The sequence below is a fragment of the Magallana gigas genome, chromosome 1 (assembly GCF_963853765.1).
Source record: "Magallana gigas chromosome 1, xbMagGiga1.1, whole genome shotgun sequence".
In the NCBI taxonomy this organism is placed as follows: domain Eukaryota; kingdom Metazoa; phylum Mollusca; class Bivalvia; order Ostreida; family Ostreidae; genus Magallana; species Magallana gigas.
The window spans coordinates 17,523,477-17,540,513 of record NC_088853.1 but is presented as its reverse complement, the minus strand read 5'-3'; the positions used below and the strand labels follow the sequence as shown (position 1 = coordinate 17,540,513).

The following is a 17,037-nucleotide window of genomic DNA, read 5'->3' as shown; positions in this document are numbered from 1 at the left end:
CGATTGGCTCCTTAAACAATCAGGAAAATACAATATGGAGTCAGCAATCTTTTGGTGAATTTGATGATTATATTTGATTATAGGAACAATAAAAATCTCATTAACTGCTTTCTTGTAATAGACAATGTGTCTATTCCATTTTATTGTTGCTATGGTTAAATTAACTGTTTAAACAATATTCCTTTTTCAAAATGAAAAAGTATCAGACAGCAGACATGGCCTATTTATGACCTCGTTTTAAACTAACTATTGCATCATTAAGAAATAAATTAAAACATTAAATCAGAAGTAATTACTTTTAAAAAAGACAGATGTTTGTAATTTTGCAACACCTCCAAATGGAAAGGGGGGGTTAGCAATGCTTCCAGCGAGTACAGCCATTAAATAACCATCGGATGCTGTTATGGTAACGTCTTTTAATGTCCAGTACTGTGCAACGCAAGTGTTATATTAATATATTAAAGTCACTTCAACGTTTAGATAATTCAATGTGTACATTAAATAAAATCATTCCTAAAAATGATATATATATATATATATATATATATATATATATATATATATATATATATATATATATATATATATATATATATATATATATATATATATATGCATTTATCAGTAAGAAAAAAACATTGAACTTCCAATTTTAATTTTTTTATACAGCTTAACTTAATATATCTTATTTTGTTGCATGTTATTGGACAAAGCGCTTATTTCACCATATGTACAATAACAAAAGAAATAAAAGTCCAAAATTCTGGAAGTTAACTTTTTTTTTGACAAAACAACGCCGGTAGGACAACTGCTGGTTTCAAAACTATTTCGACATAAATTAATATTCTAAATGTTTTTAAACACGAAAAAAAAAGAATCTTCAGAGGCTGTATATGAATTGTAAAATGTGTTTATCACTTACTATTTGACTCATTAGGAATATTACGATAGCATTTTGTTTAAACCTTATCCTGATATTTAGATGCATGGAACTAAGAGAAATAACATAAGTAAGTAGTACCAATATAAATCGTGTTTTTATTGTACCAATTAACACATATCCTTTAAAACGTTTTAAAGGCAAATGCATTCCTTTTTGTGTTAAAAATATTAGTAACATTTTTAGTATGCCAACGTAAACGAATACCGTAATTGTGGACCATATGAAATCAACCCCCGAAGAACCATGTGTCAATAATGTTGAAAAATCTCGTTCAAAACTCTCTGTCACTGTTGCATTAGCTAGACAATTGCAATATATAAATAGCACAACACCGATTAAACAATGAAAATAAAAACAATGATGCTATATCAAAAATACATTAATTTAACTAGATACAACTACAAGTGTTTGTTCAACATATGTATTACTTCCATTAGTTGAAAAGTCAACATACCGGCTACTGTATCACAATTAGTTCCCGAATATCCCTCCGTACATGAACATGTATACTTGTCTTTACGTGTGCCATCTACACATACTGCGGGATATTTACAAGGGGAACTACTGCATGCTTTACAAATGAAAAAAAAAACCCAACATGATTTAAAATTTTGTAAGAAAATAAGCAGACAAACTAGCACTAAAATATAAGTTTTGCTAATTAAACATATAAGTAACAGTTTGATAAAATAAATACAGTCAGAACTTTGGCACCATCATTTAGTGTAAGTATTAGACGTTCATAAAATGGATTGTAAAGAAAATATGCCGACGAGTACAAAGTATTAATATATTTATGGTTGTAAGCGTTTTTGAATTGGCAAAAATATTAAGCAAATAATGACTGGGGTGAAGAACAACATTGAATGTATTAGCCTCCGAGGGACGACATTTTGTCCGACGCAAAGTGCAAAACCACAGTCAACATTTTTGTTTTTGCTACACAAAGAAACAAATCAAAAACCACCAAGAAAAAGGATTTAAAAATTGGCACTGCCATAACCAAGTCTGAGTTGGAACCTCAAACGTATGTTCATTTCTTTCGAGAATTGGAGTTGAAGACTGATTAAAGAGATTATAAATCATGGTTAAAGTAGAAAAAATAGCCCTGATTTTCTCAGGTTAACATATTGTATAATTCACAATTACAGTTTAGCAGAAACTTTCATTCGTCGACACCAAAAGGTCAATTGTAATATTCCTATCTAATAGGCTACATAACTATAATCAATGTTACCTGAAAACACAGTCAACAATTGTTTTTGTTATATGTAGAAAAAACAAAAAACAAAGAAGTTGAAACGGATTGCTTCAATTTTCTCGGCTCAACATAGAATTCACGAAATACATTTTGCGCAAAGTTTATCTAAAAAATACCGTCAATAGCATAAGGTAATTGTTAATTCAGTAAGTTCATGTATATCTTTTACAACTATATGCTATGTTATTGTATGCGATTTTAATCATCTCCTATTAAATTTTAATTCAATACTATGAGGCTCGTATGCTATGCTATAAGAAATTGAAATGAAGGGCTTAAATGATATGGTATGCTATGGTATAATATTGTTTGCTATGAGATTTGAACAACAAGAGGCCCATGGGCCACATCGCTCATCTGAGCAACAATGGCGAAGTACATTGACTTAACACACTTAACGGTCAGACGCGACCTATCTTGAGTTCCATTATTTTCTATTTTTTCCTATCTCCACAATGTGAAGATTTCCACCAAGTAATTCCATAATTATATTTTCCTGTTATATGATATTTTTTTAAATTTAGATATAAAGTGTTCAATTGAAAATATATACTATGACTTTATTTATAAGCATTCAAATGCATTTTGCATGCTATTTTAAGGAAAATTCTAAATATTATAGCTCTAAAAATAGCCTGGTAATAAACCTTGAATTTTTGGGAATTAACAGGTTTAAATGTTAATAAATAAGGAATAATTTATCAAGGAAAATGATATAAAATTGAGGAACGTCTCGTGTGTCCTTAAATAATTATGAACAGTAAAATTTAATATTTAGCAAAGTTAAGTACCATGATAATTTTCTGACCTAAAACTCGATATTTTATAAAGGGGTAGGGGTGAAAATATATTGTGATATATTATTTATATATAACAACGGTATATTATTTCCTACAGTTTTTACACATATGTGAACAGTATTAGCTCATTTAAGATTTAAAAAAATCATACATTTCCTAAGAGGTATATCATTTAAATAATCAACACCCATTGTGGGCCTACCTTATTGTGTGTAATCATAATTTGAACATTTGGATCTACACAATTAAAGGATGCCAACATTTTATTTCATTAATATGTTGTCTTAGAGGCCATGCAATGCATATTTATTTTATATAATGAAAATACTGGAAAAGGTAGTTACCATTTACCTGCAATATTTCTTGTTTGGTAAATTGGTATATATGAAAAAAAAAATATCAAACTTAAATTAGTGTTATTATCATTTTCCACATCTAAGTGAATATTTTTAGTGTGTTTATTTAAGATGCCAAGCTCTATGAATATACCATGCAGATGAGATACATTTCATTTTCACAGCTGATATTTCATATGTGAAAGTTAACAAAGATTGACGGACAGAGAATCGCCAGCTAGTCTGGAAGGCAGTACGCAATGTTTGAACTCTGTGGCAAAAGTTGCTAAGGCTACAGTAAAAAACTTAATTGGTCTTCCCTTAAATAATTGATTACCTGATGTAAACTTGTGTGACGTTTAATATCCTTACTCACTTGATCGATGAAAACATTTGACTGGAAAATGTTGTCACATGATGTGTTATAAAGCTATATAATTTAATATATTGTCAGGCATACAGGTATCAGTTCTGTACTAAGGCCATTAATTATTTCATATTCCCTCAAAAACAACAAACGGCTACAAACCAAGATGATTTTCTGCTGCAATATTTTCTTTATAATAATGATAATGCACGGATATCCTCATAATTTCAATGTGTCAGAACTGTTAAAAAGAATTTTTTATTTACTCGTTTGAAAAATACCAAAATTGTTGCAGATTTCAAATAATTTATCAAATGAGAAAGGACCCCAGCAAGTAGTTATAGCACATCATCATTTTGATTTTTCTGTACACAAGTATATAATGTTTAGCAAGACAATTCCAATGATCAACAAACATTTCAGCGTCAGTCGTAGAATGATAGGCAACTTTTAAAAACTTATTCAATTTGTTAAATTTCATTTTATTTAATGCATTCATACATTATACAGATAAAATGTTTTGTAACTGAGCTAGCCAGGTGACACAAAATCAGTTTATGCACTGTGTATTTTGGAGAAATTAGTCCTACCCTATGACCCAATTACAACAGTTTTTAGTTTTGAAGATAACTGTAAACAAACGGTTTTGCATTAATTTGGCAGACTAGAGTTATCAAATAATTACAAGTTACCTTCTAATTTTAGTATCAACAAGAAATGTAATGATTATCGATTGTAATTTTCAATGCATCGTATATGTGTTTGCAGCACCCGTATTTATAACCTCTACAGATAAGACAGTCGCGGGTGATTAATCACAACAGGGTTTAACTGAGGCTGTGAAAACGTTTTTTTCAAATTCATAAACATCTTTTTATTGTCTATGGATTTGATTTACACGATTATAAACTCGGAATACATGGCTACTTCAAATTCTCTTTCGGAGGAAATTCCGGCGAACCCAAACAGAAAAAATAGCCTACGGGATCATATCAATGGCTTGTGTGTAAATCATGGTTTTGAGATGATTTCGGTATAGGAAAATTTCACATGCAAATGAGCTAATGGATCATGATTCTCGGGTGATCTGTAAAACTAAACAAATGCAAGAAAACCATGGTCCTGGTATGATCTGTTGTAACAAACAACTCGTGTCAAAACCATGGTCCTGGTATGAACTGTTGTAACTAACAACTCATATCAAAACCATGGTCCTGGTATGATCTGTTGTAACTTACAACTCATATCAAAACCATGATCCTGGTATGATCTGTTGTAACTAACAACTCGTATCAAAACCATGATTCTTATATGACCTGTTAAAGGACAATATTATGCAATGATTTTTTAAAGAAAATAATAACCACTTAATTTATAATTTGCAACAGACAATTATATATACTTTTAATATTTGAAATACATTGTCAATTACCAAATATGAAAAACAGTTTACATATATGTCACATGAACTGTATCGTTAAGCCAATATAATCTGAATAGAACACAGGATCAAAGTATTCCATAATTTAGATGATAATTATACTGTTACTTCAAACTCTTCTAGCAATTATTACATGAATTGTACAAATCAAAATATTATGTATGCATTTCAAAACCTAGCTGCAGGTCTGTAGCTCCCGGTCTGAACTAATGATACATGCATGTACATCCACGCATTAGTTGCTTGCTTCACTTAATAAATCACTTGATAGTGTATTGTAAATTAGTCTTTATAAAATATTATTTACCTCAAGTGAATAAGAATATATTCCCCAAAAATACTTCCATAAATTCACTTTATAAATATGCCAAGATAGAGCAAGATGCCCAGCAATATCAAATTTTCCAGACATGTACATCACATTTAGGCTCCAAGATGAAAATTCAAAATTTGCAACTCAACTTCCTGTTATGCAGAAATCTTAATTCTTAGTGGTCAGTTCATCTGGCAATTAACGAATCCTTTCAAACGCATGCTCTGTTGCCTTCTAAGATAATAACACATACCAGAATCACAAGAAAATCATAGCAGACTCAAAACCAAGAAACAAACCACATCAGGATCATACTTCCTTATTTGTCACCTATGATTTGGGTATGATTCATTTAATGGATCATGTCTAAATCATAGAACAAAACATGAATCTGTGAGTTTGATATGATTTTTAAGTGATTTTGATATGATTTCTTAAGAAAAGTTTTTGTTTGGGAAGTTACCGATCAAAAATCGATTATTTCAATCAAAGTCGCTCCCTTGCCTGATCCTTGTTGACACAATTAGAAATTAATAAACAATAAAAACAAAGGGAAAAGCACTTTAGTACGTTCTTAATGCATCAGATTTCATCATGTTCGCAGGTAAACAATCAACTGCCTATTTACCGAAGTTTATGTTCCACATACAAAGCAATTGTTTCCCAAGTTAAAAAGCAAAATGAAACGAAAAATTCAAAACAAGCTAAAACCACCCTCACAAGTGAAAATGACAACGCGTTGAAATATTTAACCTCAATTTACTTCACAATAATCGGCACCAATGTTATTTCCATGTTTCATAGATTATATTCGCACGTGAACTGTTGCACAACAAACTGCGAGCTTCAAGCAAAGAACCTCGTTTTTGAGATGCGGTAGACTGACGATGCCTGTCATAAGACCAGTCTATCACAATGAATTGCCAGTCTACGTATATGGAATAACGAGCCATTCTTTATTAGTATTTTCGCAAAAATCTCAAATTTGGAAAAGAGTTAGACTTTAATTTTTGAAATTTATATTTTCTTTTCCCTAAGGATGATTTATGCTAAATTACGTTAAGATTAACTCAGTAGTTCATGAGAAGAAGATTTTTTAAAATGCACCCCCCTTTTTTACAGTTTCGAGGTTTTCTCCTCTTTGAATACAATCTGGCCTTTTATTTTTGCAATGTATATTCACCTTCTTATAAGGATGATTTTTGCTAAATTTGGTTAAATTTGGCCAAGTGGTTTTAGAGAAGAAGATCAAAATATAAAAAGTTTACAGACGGACAGACAGACGGACGGACGGACGGACGGACGACGGACAACGGGTGATCAGAAAAGCTCACTTGAGCTTTCAGCTCAGGTGAGCTAAAAACGTCTCCATACACAGAAAAGTTCCAAACATTTAAACAAAATGATAAGAAGCCAACGTTTACCTCTAATCAGCAATGGGAACATTTATTCTTTAAAAAAAAAGCAATAAGAACTGAGTTAAAATCGTTCAGTGTGCTATTCTATGCTGTTCTATGTTATTGTACGATATGCCGAATATATTTCTATGAGATTGTATGTTATGGTAGAAAAAGAAAAAGAAATACAAAGATGAACTAAATGGAAACATTTCAATATCTATTTGTTTATTATGATATAAAATGATTTGGAACATTTCACTTTTTTTTATAAACTGCTTCGAATTGCTTCAGTAACATTTTCTGTAAAGTGAATTTATAAAATTTTAGGAATTACCATACATAATCAAATCGACACATTTTATCATTGGAATTGCAGAATCATCGATTGATCATCGCTTCTCTTTAGACGATTTGTAATGTTATCGAATTTTTTTCTATTTTCAAAGATTCCAAAAAAAAAAAAAATGAAATCGTTGCAAATTTAATTACCTGATGGCACTGCAGTCACTGTCAAAGTAAACCCTTCCCCTGGAGAGACGGTGTTGTGTTGGTCGCTATCAAAGCGGATGATCATTATATTGGTAGGACCAAGGTTTTGCTTGGTGAATGTGGCACCACCCGAGTTTCCACAAATTCTGTGAACAATTTCATTTATGCATGTAAAATTTTGGTGGTATTGAATACATTCACATTGTAACGTATTTTTTATCGCTGTGAACAATAAAGATAAACATAGTTTTTTTAATTCTTTCCCAGATGTGTTCTACAACAGCCTAGCGCGATAGAAATGGTTTTTACTACGAATACGATTAGAGTAATTTGAAGGTATTTCACGTGTTGCTACATGCGTTGTTCCAAAAAGAAAGACAGTTTAACGATTTTTTTTTCTGGTCCTTTCGCCATTGCATTGTTTATAATATATACTGAAGTCTTTCCGTAAGAAATTAACAACCTACATTTCCTAGAGGACCTCGTCATTGCATTACATTGTTTTCATTTAAACTCGACAATTATCTAATATTCATTTAAAAAAAATATATCTTTATGTTTTTAAAAAAAGAAGTGACGTTTTGATTCTGAAAATGAATATTACGTACAGCTTTCCTTTGGCTCCAGAGAGATAATCCCTTATTTCTATGTAATGATAGCATTTGTTTTTAATACTAGTTGGAAGTCCTAAGCTATCAATGTAGACTTGGATCTTTGTCTTTGCAGGGCCCTGTTTTAAACGAAAATTATAAAGTTCAGTTCAAGATATGGATTTCCTAGCATGTTTTCACTGTGAAAATTAAACTGATGACTTTTTTATATTAGATAAATGTAAATCCTAAGTGGCTTTTTGTGAGTTTATTTTAAAATTTAAATTTTGGGTTTTTTGTTTTGTTTGTTTTCCTTTTTTTTCTTTTTTTTTCATTTTTGCTTTATTTTTTTGGTAGAGGGACAAAGATCACTGTCATAAATTTTCCAGACACTCTCTTTTTACAATGTGCTGGCTTCTTTTATAAGACCTCTAGAAAAGGATTTCGCAAATACGTGGTTATTTTCCTCTGATCTTTGTTGTACATATAATGTTAAGTTAACCAACAAGTAACACATAAAAGGAATAAGAGAAATGCTTCTTAAAAGTAAAAGAAGAGAACCATAGTCAAAGAACGCATACGATTAACCTTAATTAACCATGTACAGGTCAAGCCCGTCTTGTATCCAAGCATGTCAATCAACACTGATTCGCTGGATAGCAATCTGATTGTCCCTCCGCATCCTAAATTACAACAAAATTTGATATCATTGTGGTTTTCTGGAAGACAAAAATCTATTTCCAGTATGAATCAGCAGTTATTTAGCATAGGAATAATAAAATACCATTCCTGACATTACGAGAAGTTTTATTCAAACATTTAATATCACTAAATATACATCTTACGATAAAATTTTGATTAACTAGACTAACCAACACTGGTGTTTACTTGTCTGCAGTCTGGTCCTATTAATCCATCAACACATTCACAGCTACACACACCACGCACCTGTTTCACAAAACCTTCGTTCTGGCAAACTGGGGGGTTAACACAGTCATCTGAATAATAAGCAACGATAAAAAGGTACGTTCAGTGGCTCCATATGCCCTAGAGTTTTTCTGTTCTATTCAATAACTTCTCAGAATGATTTATTTAACATTAAACATAAGTGGAAAATCCATGTAAGTTTACTTAGTTTCTTTCATAAGAGATATAAGGTTTAAAAGCACAGTTTTGCTTTTCGGGCACGTGATGAATCTTTTTGTCAACATTCAAATGACTTAATGAAATGATTATATACTATTATATAAATAGTGCCTGTTTGGGAGGGTAACAGTTGAAATTAACAACCCGAGAAAACTATTGTCCATCGACGCGAAGCGGAGGTTGAAAATGGTTTTCGAGGGGTGTCTATTTCAACTGTTATCCTTCATAACAGGCACTATTAAATTTATTACACAGAATGTCAATTTTAAAGAAAACTTAAATGCTTTGCTATATGAATGACTTGACTCTACTACGAACCGTACGCGCATCATTTACGCGCATGTAACAATTCGTTATGTTACCCGTTGCTAAGTGTGTTGCTAATGCTGAAGATAATAGAACGGATTATCAACTGCGTCTAAACCAATCCGATTTTAGTATATCACATGAACGTATAATAAAAGGAAATATTAAGGACAAACCGTACCAGCGCATTTATAAAATGCATTTAGCTCCGCCTTATCGTAAAACGAGAGATCTGTGTGCCCTTCTAGCAAATATTCCAAGTCAGGATCATTAAGAGTAAACTCTTTTCCCCAACCAATCTACAATTTAGGGAAAAAAATGCAGTATATTTTAATTTTAACAATTGTATGTGGTCTTTCTTAGAAATATTTTTGATTATTTAATTGTTTAAACACCATTTTTAAATAACCAGCTCGCGTTGTTATGGAAGTGTTCTCATGTCTTTACACAAATGAAAGACACTCAGTCACATCGTTCGGCTATCAATCGCTTCGTCATTGAATGTGCGAAGGAAATCATGCTATTATAGTTGTTCAGCGGGCGGTGTCTGTATAGCAGCTTGTTTCGGTTTAATCAAACTTTTAATGGCGAAGCAGAAATAGCTGGAAACTCCGATAGACTGGTGTGGTCGATCAACCCCACCAATGGTTTCTTAATCGAATCTGAGAAGCCGGTACGTTTCCTGCATCAGGGTTTCTGCAACTTTGCTCACCTGATTTACGTGACGTCTTCATATTCCTTTCTCATCTGTATTAATTTTATGAGGTCAGTGGTCTCAAACAAGATTTGAAACATGAATTCGTCGGTCATACCTAACCATTAGGGATTGGCCAACGGTAAAAAGGTATACATTACGAACCTCTAAGCCTTGACAGTTTCATGTCGACCAGTTGCTTTATGCATGGTTAGTAGAATCATATTGATCACATTTATAAGAAAACAAACTTGCACTGATATTGATTTTAAAAATGCAATTGAATTCAGACTATCTATCATAAAAAAAAAATTGGCAATTATTAGTTGTTCCATACTTGGAAATTTAAACGCAAGTTCCAGTCTCAAATAAATATATAAAGGATTTAAAAACTTAATTTCAAAAGTTGGATCCATCTGACTGAGGAAGCTGCTTTCGGTCATATCTTTATCTTCGTTGTAGCGCATATACAAAATTGCACAAATAGATCTAAGCATGTACATGTAACAGTTACATGTATCATTAGGCCAATATGAATAAAATAGTATTTCTAACTTTTTTATCTTCATTCAACTATTATGCCGATGGCTGTATTGTATTCATTGTACATACACCAAAGAAAAATCAAATCAGTGGTATTCTGTGGTTTCATCAATATTCTTTGAAATCCAATTTTCGTTGATTTCTTTGTTAAGCTGATCCATGGAATTCAATGTACATTAAAATGAAACTATTATTAAATCTGGTATTGATAGGAGCTAGGAATTTACGTACCCTTCAAACTGTGATATTCATTTTATCCACGAAAATTGATACCCTTGAATAATGAGTGAAACCAACAAAACTTAATTTGTCCAAAACAGCATATCACCTCTTGTTTTTAGTTTATACCTCGTAATGGAGGATAGAACCGATGTTATATTCTCTAGCATTGGACGTATCATAACCGAAGTAGTTGTGTTGCTTGTCCCTGGGAATGTTAGCCCAATTAATAGTAATGGCTTTATGTCGATCACTACCCCTCGACTGTTCATGGACGGCCCCGGCAACGTGCATCATTTCGTGTAGAGCGCCGTCCACCTAAAATAAAGTTATATTAAATTGCTCAACATGTCAGACAAACATGCATCCTGTTATGTTGCTGGTTATAATTTTCTGACTTTAAATAGTTTTTTGAAAGCCGTTTTTTTAAAAATCACTAATATCTTATTTATTTTTAAAAAGTTTCATAATTTGTCTAAAATAATTAAATCTTAAGCAATATATATATCACTGAATCAAGAAATTCTCCGAAATGGAGATCCTGAAAATGTTACTGATCTAAAAGTATTTCTGATAAAAAGCACTGGTTAAACCACATTCAGTTTACAATACCAATGCATTTATGCATAGTTTAGGTGAAGAAAAAAAAATAATAAAAAAAGGTGAATTGGAGTTGCTGTAATTGTTTCTACAAATACCTCTCTTTGTTATTTGACCAACGTGCTTTCAACTGAGTACAGTAGCAAGATATACTTACCCTCGTACAGCCAATTTCTCCAAGAAACAGCTCATGAACCTGTGTTTTCCGAAACCCAAAATGTGTCGCGCACCTGTGGAAAAGGAAACAACAGCAACGATAACAAACAGCATCAACAATAACATAGATTTACAACAAACATATTTTTTTTTCTTATTTAAAAAAACAAATGGAAAAATGAGGAACTAACTAAACATATGCAACTTTTGATAACCCCTGTCTTTAACGTTTATAATCGTTTAACTTTGTAACAATGTTATAAAACACATCATTTATCCGCCTTGTGTGTATATTTACTTTTCACATATGTTGGCATGTAAATATTGTAGAAAGCCGCTGCAGTCATTGCACCAAACGACGGATAATATACATAACAATTAAAATTACGAGTTTTATTATGACGTTACATAGTTAAGTCCTCTGAAATGGAAAGTATTTAATCATTCATTTTTTGTAAGAGATAACTGCAGCGGTGTGCACGTAGATTTATAACGATCTAGCTAACGCGCGATACTCAATTTGTCGTCAAACAACGCTGCAGTAAGGGCACTATATCTTTCCAAAAAAACAATTATTTAACGCTTAAACAATTGCAAAAACCTTTCCACACACTTTACATACAAAAGAAGTGTGTAAAAAATTTAAAGTTTACATAATTGTTTACACCTGGAATGTATATAGTATCCAAGAAAAAAAGACAGCCTTTACTGGTCTATAGAATTGAGAATGTCTAAGTCATTTTTTCTTTAATAAAACATTATACATATGTAAGTCAAAACCGTTGTTGTACCTTTATGTGATAAACTTACAAGAGCTTGCGACTTCCAATTATTTCTACATAATTAGGTTGATTTGTATATGGAACCCATTGAACGCAGCCTGCCCTGTTAAAAAGATTGACCGCCGCCGCCATAACATTATTGATCTTGTTTTCTGAAGAAAATTCATTTATAATAAAAAATGAAGAAAAGCGACGAAGTCAAACAATAAAACAGCCAACCCAAGAAAAAAAACCCACATAAACAAACTAAACGAACAAGGACATTTATCAAGACAAAAAAGGAAAAACAATAAAGTTGAATTTTTCTAAGGGACAAAACATATTTGGCAAAAATATTCTTCAATCTTCAGAGCCAAAAAGCCTGATTAAACAATACTAACGTTTACTCAGTATATATCGTATTTTTTTCTGATCAAAATGCTTAAATGTACTTTTTTGAGAAAAACAAGTTCAATGCAAAACAATACGTCATTGTTTATTAATAGCTGAGGTAAATGAATACAAAAAATAATTTAAAAATAGAATTGTGATATAATTGTTCCTTAAACATACTGTTAATATAAGTTCCATCATTAATTTTAAATGGGATAATTCTGTTTGGCCACAAGTCATCGGCAAAAAAGGTTCTTTTTCCTCGATTGGGTTTTCTATGAGCATTCTGTAAACAAAAATGTCAGGTTTGTGAATCTAATAATATTTTGAGTAGTATGCACATTATATTGAGACATTGACAAATATAACTTTGGTTGACTGGGCTACCTTAACTCGGTCAGAACAAGAGGTGGTTGCAGGATGAATGGTTTGGAATTATCACTGACAAGTTATAACACGGCAAACATTATCAGATTTGTACAACATAAACAAAAATGAACACTCATTCAAATTTAGTTTAATGCGCTATCATTGTATCATATTGTTGAATACTTGTAGTTGCTTGCGTTCTTTTGGCTAAGTAAGTATGATAGTCAGGATATGTTTCAATTTGAATAATGCTTAAATAATAGGTTAAGTAAACTTACAGGCTTATCATTCCAAGGTAGATGGTGTTCATAATTTTCAGCTCTCATAATTTTTTTTGCCTGATTATTGATATTCTTAGGCTATTTGGAGAGGAAAATCAACATTGATAAAATAAAAGAAATACGATTAAAACGGTTTCCATGGTAATTAATCAGCCAATCAATAAGCATGTTATCGATAGAATGCATTGTTAAAATATATGATAAAAAAAATGTGTATTACATATACATGGAATATGTGTTTTTTAGCATCAGTATCTTATGTATTTTTATTTAATCAAAACGATTTGTATCAAAGTTCTGCTTTTGACTTGTATATGATATAATGAAAATCTATTATGGGTGTTGTTGTCAAAAGTAAATCAATTATTAAAACAGAAAGATAGATAGATAGATAGAAAGATAGATAGATAGATAGATAGATAGATAGATAGATAGATAGATAGATAGATAAAGGAAAGATAGATAAATAGATAGATAGATAGATAGATAGATAGATATATAGATAGATAGATAGATAGATAGATACAATTTAAAATGATTTAGAAAAATGCCTTTGTTTGCCGAAACACAACTATCATATCTGAATATTCATCTTCAGTTGAATTCTCGTCAAGAAAAGCTAACAAAAAGAGGCTCATTCGTCACACTGCTCACCATAACAACATTTTCTAAATTTCTTTAAATTTTGAATGTACATCTATTCTAAACTATTGTAAAATTCACAAAAAAACAACAACAAATCGTCTAAATTTAAAAAAAACAAAACGTTACATCAATATACAAACAAGACGCCCATGGGGCCACATCGCTCACCTGAGCAACAATGGGCGTTCAAAAGATATTGTGCCATACGGTCCATCGGTAGAATAACAAAAAATAAATATCGTAAAGTATTCGAATTTTACACCTATTTTTGACATTGTACCTTCATGAAATACTATTTTTTACCAGAATAAGAAAATCCTACGCAAGATATAAAACTAAACATTTAGTAGGGGTACACTGTTAAGTTGTTAACTTCCAATTCCCTATATTTTCGTTCTGCCCCCCCCCCCCCCCGCACTATGTAAAGCGATCAAAATATATGAGAGCTTATAGGTACATTTTTTTCATCAACTACTTACTAGTTATTGTATTAAAAAAAAAATATAATAGTTGTTTTTTACTTCAAAAATCCTACATGTATAGATGTGAAGAAAAAAATTGTACCTCAATGTGCTCAATTCCTTAAATTAAAAACATTCAACAATTTTATTTGTGTGTCAGAACTATAGAAACTGTTTTAAAGATGTCGTTTTTATTTACTCGTGTCTGAAAAACTATCAAAAGTGATGTAGATTTCACATTATTCGTTGTATAAAGAGGGGCCTCAGAGAGTAGGTATATATAGAATGTCATTCTTTTATTTTGTTTGTACAAGTGTTTAACATACTCTAATTCATATAGAATTTCTAATGTTCAACCAAAATTTCAGCGTCAATCGTAGAATAATAAGCAAGATACAGAGCTCACAGTTAGTCTAGGTTTGAGTCATATTTTGTTCACATGAGTTTATTACATTCAGCTTAAGATTTTTAACTTGGTATTTCCTATTCAGCATTTAAAATGGAAAAAAAGAATGGCCTAAAATTTTCAGTTCTTTTATTCACTCAAGACCAGTTCACTGGTATTTGAGGTTCAAAATCAGTTTATACAAATGTACACAAACACAGTCAAGGATCACATGTACAGTAGGAGTAATAATGACGAAAAAAGGTTAAGTTTACAATACAATAAGTTGTTAAAGTTGGTTTCTGGAAGAACAAACTTTGAAAATTTTCTTAATAAATATTGACAAATTTTTTACTTTTTTAATGATCTGTGTACAAACATAGAATTGTGAGCAAATCTCTGTATCTTGCTTATAATTCAAAGCTTGACACTCAAATATGGATAGTAAATAGAAGTTGTAAACAATTAAACACAAGAAACATGCACTATAAAAAATAAAGAACAGAATTTTTTTTTCAAAATAAATCATAGATATACATGTATATACCTACATATTTCCGTCAGCGATATCAAACTGACTATTTAAACTCAATAAACCCTAGAAAGTGCCGAGCATCTCAACAAAACCTATTGCATTAATCTACCATTACGCAAAAGTTAATGTCGAATTACCTATAGAATGAATTGTATTCAGTACTTTTTTGATACATCAGATTTTGCTTAATTTGCGCAGGTAAACAGTTAACTTTTTGATTTACCGAAGTCTCTGATTGATTTGATACGTAAAAATCACGAAATACAGACGGTAGGTCCCAGGTTACAAAGCATAGATAATGAAAACGAAACGATAATCAGAACAAGCTAACACCAACGTCATGTGTAAAAAACAGTCAACGCATTGAACTATTTAGCCTCAATTTACTTCAAAAAATCGGCACCAATACATTTTGCATGTTTCAAAAATTTCCCTTCATACGCGAACTGTTGCACAACAAGCAAATTCATCATAGTCAGATCGACCCTTTTTCGTATAATGTCATGGCTGCTTTAAACAAAGAACCTCGTTTTAGAAGTATGGAATACGAGTCTTGGTAAAATGGGTATGAAAACCCGGGCCGTGGCAAAATAAAAGCCGGGGCAGATCGGCAATTGTCAATTCCAGATACGCATTATTTTGCAGCAATATTTACAGCGAATACAAATATACTGGTCCATCAAATATCCTGAAATTTTAATTAAATTGGCAGATTAATAACTGCCAGTCTTTTGTTTTGCCCAGGCCAAGTCTTGCCTACCCATTTTACCGTATGCCGAAACTGAAGCTATTAAACTGATTGAAACACGCCTTTCCTTTATTATTATTTTCGTAATAACTCAGATTTGAAACAGAATTAGCACTTAATTTTTGCAATTTATATTCCTCTTCCCATAAGGATAATTTATGCTAAACTACGTTGAATTGGACTCAGTAGTTCTTGAGAAAAAAGATTTTTTAAAATGCACCCCCTTTTTTCTACAGTTTCAAGGTTTTCTCCGCTTTGAATAGAGATTGGACTTTTATTTCTGCAATTCATATTCGCCCTCCCATGAGGATGCTTTGTGCCAAATTTGGTTGAAATTGGATAAGCGGTTTTAGAGAAGAAGTTCAAAATGCAAAAAGTTTACAGACGGACAGACGGACGGACGGACGGACGACGGACAAAATGTGATCAGAATAGCTCACTTGAGCTTTCAGCTAAAGACTCTATTTTATAAAATCTAAACTACATTGTTATTCTAGGTCATAGAATATCCATGAAAACGCAATTGGTAAATTTACTTTTTGGGATCATAAAAAAATTTGAACAAAGATCACTGTGACCTTGATAGAAAATATAATGTTATGATAAAAATCATGCGGATTGTATTTCCTGTGATAAAGATTTATAAACATCTAATTTGTTTGTCAAACTTTGAACACATTATGGAGTACCAGTTTTTGCTCGGGCTCACGGCTCTAACAATAAAGCTTCTAAACTATAACGCTGTTTGAATTGTAATATTTTACTTTTTAGAAAACTATATATCTTTTCACAAAAGAAATGATTAAATCTATGAACCCATCTCTGGGGCAAGTACATTGTTATAATCAAATGGTCA

General features: G+C 31.5%; 1 protein-coding gene across 1 annotated transcript; it reads right to left on the bottom strand.

Annotated features, from left to right (window-relative positions):
- Window positions 1-10,970: 10,970 nt before the first annotated feature.
- Window positions 10,971-12,517, bottom strand: LOC117688414 (hatching enzyme 1.2-like). Its single transcript, XM_034466474.2, has 3 exons — window positions 12,414-12,517; window positions 11,605-11,677; window positions 10,971-11,165 (listed from the first exon to the last, which is right to left on the bottom strand). The coding sequence occupies exons 1-3, from the start codon at window positions 12,515-12,517 to the stop codon at window positions 10,971-10,973; spliced, it is 372 nt and encodes a 123-aa protein (XP_034322365.2).
- Between the last annotated feature and the right edge of the window lie 4,520 nt (window positions 12,518-17,037).